Below are 14,875 nucleotides of genomic sequence, written 5' to 3' on the forward strand. Positions count from 1 at the left end.
GAAAGGATAATTTTTAATTAGTTCCCTTATATATAACCTGCAAGTTGAAAAGACTGTTTTAATCAGTAATGAATCCGTTATGTAGGTACTTAACTACCGTCTCAAAAGGCACTTATTTTGAAGATTAAATGTAGGTTAATCAATAAGATGCATACAAAGAAGTGTACTTAATAGCTGCACGTTTTTGTTTTACTTAAAATCTAAAAGAATGTCATGTTAGATCACACCGCAGACACGGTTTTACCAAGTCTGTTTATGAGAGGTACTTAAAGATGCAACGCCCCTCATGCTATTCTGCAGCGGCTGAAGCGGAATTATATCTTGAAGCAAAACCATAACCCAGAAGGTAAAGAAAATAAAACAATCATCGGATTAAGTTTATATTCTAAAATCTATAAATCTGTTAATACTATTAATTGTGTAATGAACATTTCAAGAAAGGTTACAACTATTTGTGTCGTATTAACACAAAGGATATCTTGAACAACTTATCAAATATATGGGGAAATATGAGGTTATCAATAATCAAATCAGTCTAATTATTCAATATCAAATAATTCATATTTCATAAAACTCATAATTTGATTTATGTAAACCGTACCTTAAGCTGGGGTACCTCCTCGCTCTGTCCAAAGTCTATTACCGCACAAACAGGTCTTCGTGGGTCGGGGTCACAAATAAAGCGAGCGGACCACTCTTTAAACAAGACACAACCAGAACTATATAATTTGACAAAAACCTTGCTCAGTCTTGTTACACTGTCAAATATCTGAAAGAATAACATCATGAGTAATTTATATCTTATTTGATAAATGTGTGTAAAATGTGTTTAAATATTGGTCGTGTAATGTGAAAAGCAGCTACTGACTATAAACTCGTTTCAAATAAAACATAAAAAGGGAAAAACCAAAGGTCGCCTAACACAACATAAATGAAAATGATGCAGGCTCAGTTTAACTGAGCCAGTTCATGGACGACAGTCGACAGTTACCGTCCACGAAGTTGCAATAATGGAACTATTTCTAAAATATATAAGTTGTGCATAAATAATTGACGCCGATAATATGTAAAAAGTTTTACTAGACCAAATGTTATGGTCAAGCATTCGCAGGCATATTTGCAACATCAATGACTGTGGACTTGACTCACCATGGTAAATCTTTCTACGCTTTCCACACCTTTCTCGGCTTTACCAGCAACCAACATAAGGCGACTCTGCAAATCTTGTAACTGAGAAAATGTATAGCCTTTCAACTGTCTCTTTCCCCTTTCTTAAGGAACAGTCAATCTTATCGTGTCTTCAACAGTCTGTTTAGGGAAACATACATGTATTTTTATACGCCGAAATTTACAAGAAACAACAAATTGTTTTGAAGATTAATGGTTCAATTATTTAAGTTTATTATATTTATTAAATAGTTATTAGTATTTGCCTCGGATTCATATAACGCAACAAATAATAGAAAACGACGGGACTTTAAATCAGGATTTACATTAAAACGACATTGCATATTCATTGCTTTACAGATTATGTTAATAAACATGCACTTGGAGACTTCAGATTTTTATTGGAACTTTAATATCATCTAACCAAAACATTGACATCAAGTGGTTTTGATTGTCTATTTCGGTCCATGGCTCGTCGTCCAACAGTAAAAGTGCCATCCGAATTTATCGCCTCCGTCTGCATCATCGAAGTAACCTCAACTGATCCATGCGCCTCCTTGATCTCTTTTAGCCATTCTAGCTGAAGATTTGTATCCTCCTGAAAACATAATGGTCGGCTCAGAAATTACATTTAATGACACTGATTACATATATATTAAGTTTTGTTTTGTTGCATTGTGTTAATTGTAATAAGAAAAACATTTCAAATAACAAATATCGGTCTTAAAAAGAACGGCAATGCTAAAATCACAATATACATTATTACAAATGTAAATATTGAAATATGCTGCACTGTGTCTATTCCTAATTAAAGGCAATGATGGCAGATCGTGCGACAACAAGGAAAGAAAATTTTCAGATATCATGAAATTATTGCTATATTTCTTAAGAAGGCTTTAAACGTTAGTAACGATAATTAGTTGTTTTTACTATTTATTCCATGGGTTGGAACGGAATACCGGAGGTAAACTGCCGTAATTATAAATCTTATATTTAACGATCATTAACTAAGTATTCATCCGCGGTGTTTTGGTCAATAACTCAGGACAACTTTCACTGCCGCTGGGTCCGGGTTCGATGTCCGACTCGGACGTGTATTGTTTCCTTGGTGTGGCATTTCTAAGATAGTTAAGAAACAAAATCTCTTGTTCTAATGTCCTTAACATGACCAAACATCAATTTTAAAGAAGGCTCTTTTGAAACCCAAATCTGGAGGTCATTGCCGTTAAATACAAACTATTAATAAATGCATACTGCGTTAGGTTTTTAAATGATTTAAAAAAATTAAAGAGTTAATTATAATAATGAGCAAAGTGGCATATATAGTTAGTGTCAGTAGTAATATTTGGAATCAGGTAAAAGGTAGCTACGTAGAAAGATTCTCTTTACAATCAGTCTTGTTTTCCAAACAATCATCTTATGAAATCTGAACTTACAGGTACTGTAAAATATCAATTGCGTATATTTTCTTGAAGCCTAAGTACGGAGGTATTTACCATTTTAACAACTGTTGTTGTTTGTTTTTCCAATTCATAAGATAGACTCCAAAACTCCCTCGGAAAAAGCTTAAATAAGTACTGCATGGAAAGAGCTTAACTCTCTTAGGTCTCTATCTTCCCTTCCCAGAACATGTTTCACCGGTACACGAAATGTTTCTCTAATGCGATTTTGTAATAAACTTATCTTTTTCCAATTTTTGTCTTCGGTCTCTGGTCATACAACCTTTAATATCAGGTACAGCTTTGAGAAATAATTATAAGAAGATGTGTTCATAGGGCAAAGGTACCCCCAACACCTGTCACTGTATATGGTTTCATGACTCAGTGTGAAATACTTTTAAGGATGTTTGCAACAAAAATTTTAAGAACTTTATTTGTATTATTCACGAAGTAAAAGACCATAACTCTGGCCTAGCTAAGTGAGCTCCCAAAGAAAACACCAAGTGTACAACTTCACATGCCGTAAACAATTCTTTAATGTATTACGACCTTTAGTTAAGTGTATTTTGAGAGATATCGGGAAAAAAGATTTTTTTTGACTAAGCTAAAGGCCATTACCCTGGTCTTGCAGAGAAATAAAAAAACTCAATGGCACAAATTCACATAATATTCCTACATAGTTTCATGACTCATTTTTCAAGATATATGCAACACACACTTTTAAGCAATTTATGTGTATTTTTCACAAGGGCCATAATTACTGTCTGGTCGAGTAAAATCCCAAACAGAACACCAGGTGCTCAACTTCAATGCTATATAACATACTCTAAGTCAAATATTTTGAGATACATGCGACACAAACTTTTATCCCATTTATGCATATTTTTGAAAACCACAGGCCATAGCTCTGGTCTGACGGAAAGAAATTCAGAACCATTATGAATAATTTTGATTAAGTCAAGGACCATACCTCTTCTCTGGCTGAGTGATGGCTGTAACAAAACCGCATGCTGAATAATATTCTTGTAATGTTTCATAATACTGGGTTAAATACTTCTTGAGATACATGCGACACAAACTTAGACCCCTGGTGCACAATTTCGCGTGCTGAATAACAATCCTGTGAGGTTTGGTGACTCTGGGTCAAATATTTTTTGAGATATGAACGACACAAATTCGGAAGGACGAACGGACAAGGGCAACTCATACTACCCCAATGCCTCCACCCAAAAAATGGTCGGAGGGAAGAAGGGGCACAACAAAGAAATAACGCAAAGAAACATTTTCCCCGTCGAAATGGGTACTTCATGTTGAATAATTGATGCAATCAATGCTTCTAATGGCATGGAACCTCCGCGTGTTTTAATTTTTTGTCACATTTTCCTGTAAAAGTCCCCCAGTAAACTTCCGGTCCATAAAATATATGTCGTAGTGTATCTGCGCCTAGAAACACTGAGAAAAAGTTAATTGTGCATGGTTGAAAGTAATCAATTGTTCAATTATACGCATTTGTTGAAGTGTATATTTTATGCGAGACGCGACTGAATTAGATTAGTACATTTCCTGTTTATGACCGTGTCTATAATATTATGTACATAGAACTAGGGTATCATGTACATTTTATTTCTGGTCTTGTACCAGTGGACTGACCGACCGATCGAGAATGAGCAAAACAATATACCCCGTTATCTTTGAATTGGGCTTAGGCGTATAACATAAACTTATTTAGTTTTACACAACTTATAATTTAATAACTTGAAATGAAAAATATACTTACAAGTTGCTTTGGTAACTTTTGGTTGACATCTAGTTCTCGCCAAACCAGTTTACATAATGCGAGGAGTTCTTCGTAGCCACATTCCTGGTTCAGGTCAAAAATGAGTGGGGCAAATCCTGTTACTGCAGAATGCAAAGCCTGTACTTTCCCAATGTTGTAGGGATCATCTCCGATGGACATTAATGCCAGATCAACAAATACTTGCAACTCTTTCAGTCCAGCTGTATGAAAAAAAGTATAATTTCATTTTTTTAAATTTATATGTAGTCAATGTTAAACATTCCTTTTCTTAATGTAGTCTGGTTTCGTATGACAAATATACCAGAGATGTTTCAAAACAGTAGTAGAATTAATTGCAGAACAGCTCTATTATTTGATTAATCTGTTCCGCAACAAGTTTTTTCTTTAAACAATAGACAAAAGCATTATACATTATACATAAATCTGAGAAAGAAAGTCCAAGACTTCTACCAATTCCTAATTGATACACAGACGAGCAACAGTAACGATAGTGACATAACATATGAATTAAAGAGAAATCAAGGAAGTTTGCAATGCTTTTTTATGACAAAATGAGAATACTACACTTTCAGGTAAAGGCAAAATCGAATTTAAGACAAGTGGAAATAACTGTAAACATATTACTTTTGAATGATACAAAGCTGGGACCGAATAATATATTACAAAATGCAGCTGTGTATTTAGCTTAAGTTACATTTCAGTTTTCGTCAATATACTTAAACAGGAATTTTATTATCTGTACAAAAGTTATATATATGCGTAATTATGGTAAAATCCCTCACATTGCATTGACTCTTTTAACCACTGTACCAGGGGCTGACATTTCAAAAATGTACTGAGGCAGTGTGCTCTTTTAGTTGTAAGGTCCTTCAGAAAATCAAACGCATTCATAAAGGAGTCATCAAATTGTTCCACTTCAAGTTGACCCTCTTCTTCCTGTGAAAATATATACATGTATGTGCATTTTAAATATTTCTGCAAAAACGAATTTCTGCTATACCATACAAATAACATTAGGATTACAAAGTCACAAATGAATACTACTTGATACCATCTGATAAACTATATTGTACTATATATATATACAACATGTTATAACAAAACGTTTGGCTTAAAATTTGCATATATAAAAATATACAGTTGTTGATTGTTTATAACATCTATAAAGAGTATTCAAGTTTAAATTTTGATAATTGTGAAATTGGTGGGAAAATATTAAAATACTCAAGACATCATCACATTAAAAGAAAGTAACTCTGAAGAAAATACACTAACATTTTTTTTGATTCGGTCAATTGGTTCATAAGCTAATATCAAAATATTTTACAGACTGGACAGGAAAAGATAATGCTGACTTTTGACCTTCAAATGTGACCTTAACCTTTGAGCCAGGTGTCTGGGTAATGCGCATAACACATTGTCTCATTATGCGAATGTCAAGTAATATTAAAATCCCTTAATGTAAAGATAGAACATATTTTTAAAGAAAGCAAGACATCAGATAAAGTCTTGGAAATGATCTCTAACTCAATCAAATAACCAAAAATTATTTTATAAATGTGAAATTAATTAAACTGTTTTTTAATATATCAATAATTAATTTATATTTAAAGCTGTGACCACAAAGAATGACAACTCTTGCCTGAGGCAAGTACTTATTAGCCGAGATAACTATTAGTTTGCTTCTCTTGCAATTATATATTTGAGATGAAAATAAAAGGGCTTTAGACACGATATCATACTATTTTTACAACAGAGACAAATAGAGTATATTTATATGTGTTTCGTTTAACTTTAAAGAACTGCTTCAGATATTTTTGTCACCTCATTTATGTAACCTTTTACAAACCAATAACAAAATGAAACATCACGTTCTATTTTACAGTGAAGATAAAACAGTTTTGCATGTATCAAAATGACACATTTATGAACAGGTGCTGTAATACCTGACAGATAGGATTAGTAATGGTGTAATTAAATTGATCTGTATTTCCTGTGTCTACTTAATCGATGACAGAGTTATAGACCAGACAAAAACAATACCTATTGACCTTCGACCTCTGACTGGGACCTTGACCTTTAAGTTAGGGATATTGGTGTTGCGCAAGAAGTTGTCTCATTATGAGTGTTGCGCACGGCATATCATCTTATTATCGGGGGTTCATTTGTGCCAAGTAATATTGAAATCTCTTTATGTACTGTCAACTTACAGGCTGGACATTTGACTTACAACTGTGACCTAGACCTTTACGCTAGGGTTCTTGGTGTTGCGCATGCCACGTCATCTGATTATGGAGAATTTATGCAAAATAATACTGAAATCCCTTGATGGATGACAGCGTTCTGAACCGGACACGACTCAGACCCCGTTCATGCCATGTTAACATTTGACTGCCAAATGTGACCTTTAAGCTAGGGTTATAAAATATGTGAAAGACATGTTGTCTTATTATGGAGCATATTTGTGCCAAGTAATATTAAAATCCCTTCACGGATTACGGAGTTACATTCCGGATAGGAAAACATCCATGCTGACATTTGACCTCCGAGTGTGACTTGACCTTTGAGTTACGGGTCCAAGTTTTGCGCATGACACGTCATCTCATCGTCGATCCCTTGGTGAATGAAAACAGTTATGAACTGGGCACGAACGTGTGGACGGACGGACTGACGGAATGACAGACGGACAGACGGATAGGAATGGACGAAAAAACGCAATCCTATAGTCCCCGAAACTGGTTTTCTACCAGAAGGGGGCGATTAAACACGGAGTGAGAGTTCTTATGAATAATAAGGGAGTTCCCAACGTCCCCCGCTTAGAGACATTTTTCACAAAACATACTGCATGCCAATACAACATCTTCTAAGTAATAGGGCAATATACTATCAACGTATATGCCTGAACATCTGTAATTGATGAATGCTTTCAAATGTTAACATCTGTATTTTAAAAATTTAATGTGATTTTATTTATTTTTTTGCAATGGTAAGAAAAAAAGAAGAAATATTTTGTCATATTAAAGGGAGGTAATTAAAAAACAAATGAACTGCATGACATTTAATGGTACTAAACACTTGTTTTTAAATTAAACACCAGAAAAAGTAAATTCTATTGTTGGTCAATGCAGAGCTGCACTACATGTGTTGCAACTATAGTAGTGTTGCATATAAACCAGTAAGTTTTAACTTCTGCCTGGGTTTGCTTTCTACAAGTCTACAATTGTTAAGAGCTTTATATATATATATCAATACCAATCATCTTAGTTAAAATATAATTTCATTTTTTAACTAGTGGGAAAACTGATATAAAAACATATATATTGTACTTTATCATATAAAAGGGGAGTAATTTCATGAAAAAAAAACAAAAAATAAGTTAACTTAGGTAACTGTGAACTTGACCTTTGCACATGACATAATGTTTTGAAATGGGGAATATTTATGCCAAGTTATTGGAATATACACCAATGCATAAAAAAGTTACAGACCAAACAAAACCTCTCCAAAGGTGACTTTGACCTTGGAGCAAGGGGTCTTTGTCTTGCATATGATACATCAACTTATTATGGGGAACATTTGTGCCAAGTAATTTTAAAATCGCTTGATGAAAGACAGAGTTATGGGCTGGGTAAATAAAACAGACCTTGTTAACCTTTAACCTCTAAGTGTGACCTTAACCTTAAAGCTAGGGGTCTGGGTCTGTGCATGACATATAAACTTATTATAGGGAACATTTGTGCCAAGTAATTTTAAAATCCCTCGATGAATGGCAGAGTTATGGACTTGATAAGAAACAGACCTTGTTAACATTTAACCTCTTAGTGTGACCTTGACCCTGGAGTTAGGGGTCTGGGTCTTGCGTATGACACGTCGTCTTATTATGGGGAACATTTAAGCCAAGCTGTTTTAAAATCGCTTCTTGGATGGCAGAGATATGGACCGGACACAAAGTGTGACGGACGGACGGACGGACGGAAGGACGGACGTTCCTACTTATGGGTATTTATTTGGCTATTCTTTTTTTCTCTGTATTGCTCCTATAGCCACCTCAAGTATGCAAATGTAAGCACGGACGGAAGGACGCGGCCTGTTTCTATGTCCCCTTATTTTTCTCCGAAAAAGGTGGGGGAAATGTGAAAAAGCAGGTAAAAATCGATATTTTTTTTAATTAAATATCATATCATATTGATACAACACTCTATATATGATAAGCACGTTCATATGTGCTAAATAAAACTCGATTTTATATTATTGCCCTATACCCCTAATTCTATGGCCATCTCTCAAATTATTAATTTACCACGAATTCCTTGCTAAAGATGTTTAGTCATTGTCTTATATCTTTAAAATAAATGTAAAAAAGTGCTTAAATTCTGAATTACGTATCACATATTTATATATATAAAACTATTAAAATAATGCCGTCTTGTAACTCAAGTAACACAATGATTTGAATCGAGGTTGAAAGCACCGATTCTTTGCCAGTAATAAAGTATCTTACTTAATTTTGTAATTTCTAGAAATTTACAGTAGGTGAAATAAAAGCAAAAACAATTGTAGAAGCCCTCCCGAGTGTGTACAGTTTTTATATAAACCATACCGTACATGTATGTTACTCTTTCATTTTGTGAGTGAATAAGTAATAAACTTAATGCAAGGGAAGTACAGATAAAATATAATTAACCATACCCCTGCAATTAGTTTGATCTGTTCAAAATCTCCACGCAGATCATACTCTCGCTTGAAGTATAAAAAGGTCTTTGCTCCCTTTCTGCATGATTCTAGGTGTCTGTATTTTCTCAGCTGATCAATTCTTTTCGAGATTACTTTGTGAGAAACATTCAAAATTCTCAGTTCTTCTGAAATCATGTCGTAATTCTCACCAAACATGCGACCAATTAGACGTTCAAACTCAATAAATTGTATCTTTCCACTCTCGATACTGCGTGCTGCCTCTTGCCATCTGAAGCAAATATAACGTAAAACACTTGCAACTTGGCAAAGCGTGCATTTCGTACACATTTGTCGTACGAAAGGTACTGGCAGAATCATAGCTGGGGGAAGGTCAGTGTTTCATCTAGGTTTTTGTCTGCACTTTATCTTACTGTTATTTAAGAATAATAACGATTCTCCTACATCTTTATAAGTTACCAAAATAAAAGTCTTGGATGCAAAATAATTAAATCACGAGTGATTTAGTATTCTCATTCGAACAACTACCTGTATTTTATTCACTAATGAAAAAAGAATAATTCAAAATTTTGTTTCTACCCACGTTAACACTATGCACGAACTGCTTGTACTGTTGAACTATATACATTTTGCACTTGATCCATTGGCTGTTAGTTTGCACCAGAATAGGAAAGTCTTACATAACGGAAGTGTTCGGTGTATTTATAAACTAGTAATATACATTATAAGCTGAACTTGTGAATGAAGTCACATAACGCAAGATAGAACTTTCGCAAAGGCCAGGCTCCGCACACGATTCAATACGACGTGTTTCTTCGGGTGACTATGTTTTATATATTGTTGAAGTACTGCTGTTTAAACGGCATATCATGGGTTAGAGATACAGTCGTTGGGGATGGTATATTTTATGAAGAGTAAATAACTATAACGATTTGTGTCCGAATTATTTATAACAGGAGCTGAAAAGTCGTTTTGAGAATCGAAGCATCATTCAGTTGTGAATCATATACAAGCGGAAAACAACAGAAACAAATAGGCAAACATAAATTATTTTCAATTATTTTCTATATGCTTTTAAACGTTAACAAAAAACGATCACAACAAGATAAGAACAATTACCGTTTATATACTGGCTGCCAAATACTGACAACATTTTCTACGGATGTACAGGTTTCAAAATCTATTTCACACTGGGACTCCCACATTTTCATGAAGATGGAACTCTTTTGACACTCGACCATTCTGTGTAAAACTGAATCTAACTGCGCTGATATTTGAAACACATTAATGTATGGTTCAAAATCGTCAATTTTTTTCACATCTGCAATCGCAGCCGGTACACATAGCTCTCTTAGTCTGTTTGCTTTAAGATTTATACGTTTTTCAAGGACCAGCTCTAACGACGACAGATCAACTGAAATGTATGTAAAAAGCGATAAAATGTAATATAGAAAATTCAACTCATAATCATATTTATTCATACTGAAGTAATGCATTATCATTTTTGTACAATAACTATATATAAAATAAAACGCAATCTAGGCGCTTAACTTTATCATATTCTTTCTAAAATTTCCAGCCTGGTTAAAGTTGGCAGATGAAAATAGTTTACGCTTTTGATGGATTAATCAATGCTATCTCTCCCGAATTCATATGTCAAGGTCAATCGACTGCATGAATTCAAGTGTAATCCTTTCAACTTGGCAAACAGATTCAAACATTAACACTTTCATTGCGTAATGTCCGCACAACGCCAGAAAGGTTATGTTTAAAAACACCATTTTTAGATCGAGTTTGTCTGGTACTGCCCATTATTTTATCATTTAGGGCAAAGTTATTGCTTTAACTAAGGACCATACACCGCTTTTCAAGAAACTGCACTCTGTGTATAATTAAAATGTCCATGTACACCACCGTATGAATACATCTGCAGGTGTTCTGGTACATATAACATGTGTAAATGTTACGCTCAACCCAGGGCTAAAGTGTACGGACGGCAGCGCACATTTCCCTTACCGCCCAGCTCAATCAAACCGAGCCTGCAACATTTTTGTCTGTGTCGTGTTGGGCGATCTTTTGCTTTTTTAGATGTCATAGAGACAAACATTCTTACAAATGTTTGTGAAGATCAGGTAGAAAATGTGAACTTGTCCTTTGGCTAGACTTTATAGCAAAAAGATTTGACATAGTTTCATACATATGAAGCAGGAATTTTTAACATAATTTTCCTATAAATTGACCTACTTAACTAGTTTTTGACCCAGTAAAGATCTCAACTTTCATTAAATGTAATACTTTGACTAAGTTTAATTAAGACTGGGCTAAAATTGTGACCTCTAGATTGTCAACAGTCAAATTGTTCGCAAAACACCTCGACAGACGACGGACACAGGATGGTCAAAACAGATCACATTGGGCAAATAATGGACAATAACATATGAATAGTGATTCTTTATTTGAGCATTCATTGCGTAATTGACATCACCCTTTGTTTAGATTGTTGGTATGATGCACGTTATTTTCAATACACATCAAATGTTACAAACGATTCCAAAAATGTATAATAAAACACTGCTAATACAGAAACAAGAGGGTCATGATGACCTTAGATCGCTCACCTGAGTAATATGAGCTACATGTTTCAAATGTCAAACTGATGCTAAATATTAAGAAAGTAGGTCAGTAGGTCAAATTTATGATCATTGAAAATCAGTTTTAAGATGGGTATGCAAAACTGTACGTGTCATCCAAATTTCAAGACTGTATCTTAAAAAAGAAGAAAGTAGGTGAGTAGGTCACATTCATAGTCACTGAAATTCAGTTTTAAGATCAGTCTGTAAAACTGTACATGTCATCCAAATTTCAAGGCTGTATCTTAAAAACAAGAAAGTAGGTCAGTAGATCATATTCGTGGTCACTGAAATTCAGTTTTAAGATCAGTTTGCAAAATTGTACATGTCATCCGAATTTCAAGGCTGTAGCTTCAAACACAAGAAAGTAGGTCAGTAGGTCACATATATGGTCACTAAAATTCAGTTTTAAGATCAGTCTGCAAAACTGTACATGTAATTCAAATTTCAAGGCTGTATCTAAAAAGATCGCCATGACGACCCTGAATCGCTCACCTGAGTGATACGAGCCACAAGTTTAAAATGGCAAACTGATGCTAAAATATTAGAAAGTAGGTCAGTAGGTCAAATTCATGGTTACTGAAAATCAATTTTAAGATCGGTGTGCAAAACTGTACATGCCATCCAAATTTCAAGGCTGTATCTTAAAAAACAAGAAAGTAGGTCAGTAGGTCAAGGTCATAGTCAAGTGACCCCTAATCCCTTAGGGTCATCAGGTAATTATAATTAAACAGCCTAGGGAATATGATCTGATTATTTTTAAGTATTTATTCCTACAGTATATTCATATAACAAGTGACCCCCAGGGCGGGGCCTCTTTTCACCATAGGGCCATAATCTGAACAATCTTGTTAGAGATCCACTGGGCAATGCTGCATACTAAATATCAAAGGCCTAGGCCTTGAACTTTCAGACAAGAAGATTTTTATTTTTTCCCTTTATAAGTCTATGTTAAATTTGGGACCCACAGGGCAGTGCCTCTTTTCATCCCAGCGGCATAATTTGTTCAATTTTGGTAGAGGACAACAAGGCAATGCAATAAACCAAATATCAAAAGCCTAGGCCTTGCAGTTTAAGGCACGATTTTTTAATATTTTTCCTATAAAAGTCTATGTAAAATTTGTGACCCCCGGGGCGGGGCCTCTTTTCACCCCTGGGGCATAATTTGAACAATCTTCATAGAGGATAATTAGAAAATGTCACATACCAAATATCAAAGCTCTACACCTTGCGGTTTTGGACAAGAAGATTTTTAAAGATTTTCCTTTCGGTTGCCATGGCAACTAGAATTCTGCATGGAATTAAATTCTTTGATATTTTTAGAAGGCGGCCAAAGATCATTCCTGTGAAGTTTGGTGTAATTCTGCCCAGTGGTTTTCAAGAAGATTTTTTAGAAATTGATGACGGGCATACGACACACGACGGACGACGGGCATCAAGCGGTCACAAAAGCTCACCATGAGCCTTTGGCTCAGGTGAGCTAAAAATCATCAAGATTAACATTCTGACCAAGCTTCATTAAGATATGGTTATAAATGTGGCTTACAGATTGTTAACTAGCTTTTCCTTTGATCTGACCTGGTGACCTAGTTTTTGACCCCTCATGACCCAGCTGACCCCACATGACCCAGAGTCGCGCTTGACCTAAAGATCACATAAAGATTAACATTCTGACCTAGTTTCATAAAGATATAGTCATAAATGTGGACTCTAGAGTGTTAACACGCGTTTCCTTTGATTTGACCTGATGACCTAGTTTTTGACCCCAGATGACCCAATATCGAACTCGTCCAAGATTTTATTGAGGGTAACATTCTGACCAACTCATTAAGATTGGGCCAAAATTGTGACCTCTAGAGTATTAACAGTCAAATTGTTGACGACGACGGACGACGGACACAGGGCGATCACAAAAGCTCAGCTTGGGCAATTAATCAGAAAGGACTTAGTCTTACCTTATCCCCAGGCATACATTTACTTTTTCTCAATTAGTTTCCTAAATGTTTCTGAATTTTAAGTCACTGACCAGCAACATAGAATGACGGTTTTGTTAATCATATGCAACGTAACATTATCTATAATGGTTCGTTACCTTATTTTCGAGAAATATTCTATAACGAACAAAAATCAAGGTACATGTTTTTCAGGTTTTCATCCTATTTTACGTAAAACGTCATTTCTAGCAACACTGGAAACTCCCACCTGTTATTTAATATGTGTATTAAGTCTCTTTAAAAGATTTACAACACGCCTTACCTTTCGTCAACTTTTTGCAAAGGAAGGTCAGGGTGGCTATTGCGTCTGTTCTTGACAAAAAATAGTCTAACTCCTTTTTGCGAACTTTTATAGCACCTCGTACTATATCTGCGGTCACACGTTTTTCTGTTTCTGTCGATTTCACGAGCTCTGCCATTACTGAGAATTTTTCCGCATGTTTGTGTAGTAACAGTAAATCTCCAACAAGCAAGTTTCCTGCTAGTAGCTCGTCGACACGTGTGTCTACTTCTGATATAGTTCTCATCAGTTTCAGTTTACATTCATCATTCAGAAGATCCATTTCTTGCTTTGTGACTGATAAAAAACAGACAATATGTTAAGTACATTATACGTTTCATGTGTTTAGTCGTTAATCAGACATTTATATAAATGGGTCACCATGGCCCAGTGGTTAAGGCGTCCGCCTCGGGATCGGGAGGTCGAAGGTTCGAGCCCCATAGGGAGCGTTCGTCCGGGGGATGTTTGTCATGGGACTCGTTCCGAAAAGGCCGGTTCGTGAGCCGCGAGCTAGTTAAATGAATGGTTACCGACTTTTATCCGCCTGGTGCCTGGCATAGTGGTAGGAGTTGGGAGGTAATGGGTACGCACAATAAAGGTGTCTCATAAGCCAAATTGGCTGGCCCTTTCAATAGGGGTGACACTACAATAAAACAAGACCTTTACCTTTACCTTTATATAGTCATTTCCAACGTTGTAAACTGACTTTTAAATTGTACTATATATGTATATGTCATTCTTGCTAATAAAAAATACCAAAATAGAGCTATCACTATCCCCTAATGCTGATTTTGTCAGGGAAAGAAGACATTTTGTGTTAGCCGATAGGTATTATTTTTACAATGCCTTAAACAAAGTAAAAATGGTCAGACGAA

The 14,875-nt window shown here is 35.2% G+C and overlaps 1 protein-coding gene across 1 annotated transcript in view; it reads right to left on the reverse strand.

The window, feature by feature from the left end:
- The window catches only part of LOC123550956 (E3 ubiquitin-protein ligase rnf213-alpha-like), a 181,201-nt gene that overhangs the window by 119,156 nt on the left and 47,170 nt on the right, over window positions 1-14,875 (reverse strand). The window contains exons 13-20 of the mRNA XM_053540037.1: window positions 13,983-14,297; window positions 10,216-10,510; window positions 9,094-9,367; window positions 5,187-5,340; window positions 4,384-4,604; window positions 1,592-1,765; window positions 1,150-1,260; window positions 602-769 (exon numbers count right to left, since the gene is read on the reverse strand). Of these exons, the coding sequence (XP_053396012.1) occupies window positions 602-769; window positions 1,150-1,260; window positions 1,592-1,765; window positions 4,384-4,604; window positions 5,187-5,340; window positions 9,094-9,367; window positions 10,216-10,510; window positions 13,983-14,297 (1,712 nt within the window). The remainder of the gene's footprint in view (window positions 1-601; window positions 770-1,149; window positions 1,261-1,591; window positions 1,766-4,383; window positions 4,605-5,186; window positions 5,341-9,093; window positions 9,368-10,215; window positions 10,511-13,982; window positions 14,298-14,875) is intronic.

The sequence above is a fragment of the Mercenaria mercenaria genome, chromosome 4 (assembly GCF_021730395.1).
Source record: "Mercenaria mercenaria strain notata chromosome 4, MADL_Memer_1, whole genome shotgun sequence".
In the NCBI taxonomy this organism is placed as follows: Eukaryota; Metazoa; Mollusca; class Bivalvia; order Venerida; family Veneridae; genus Mercenaria; species Mercenaria mercenaria.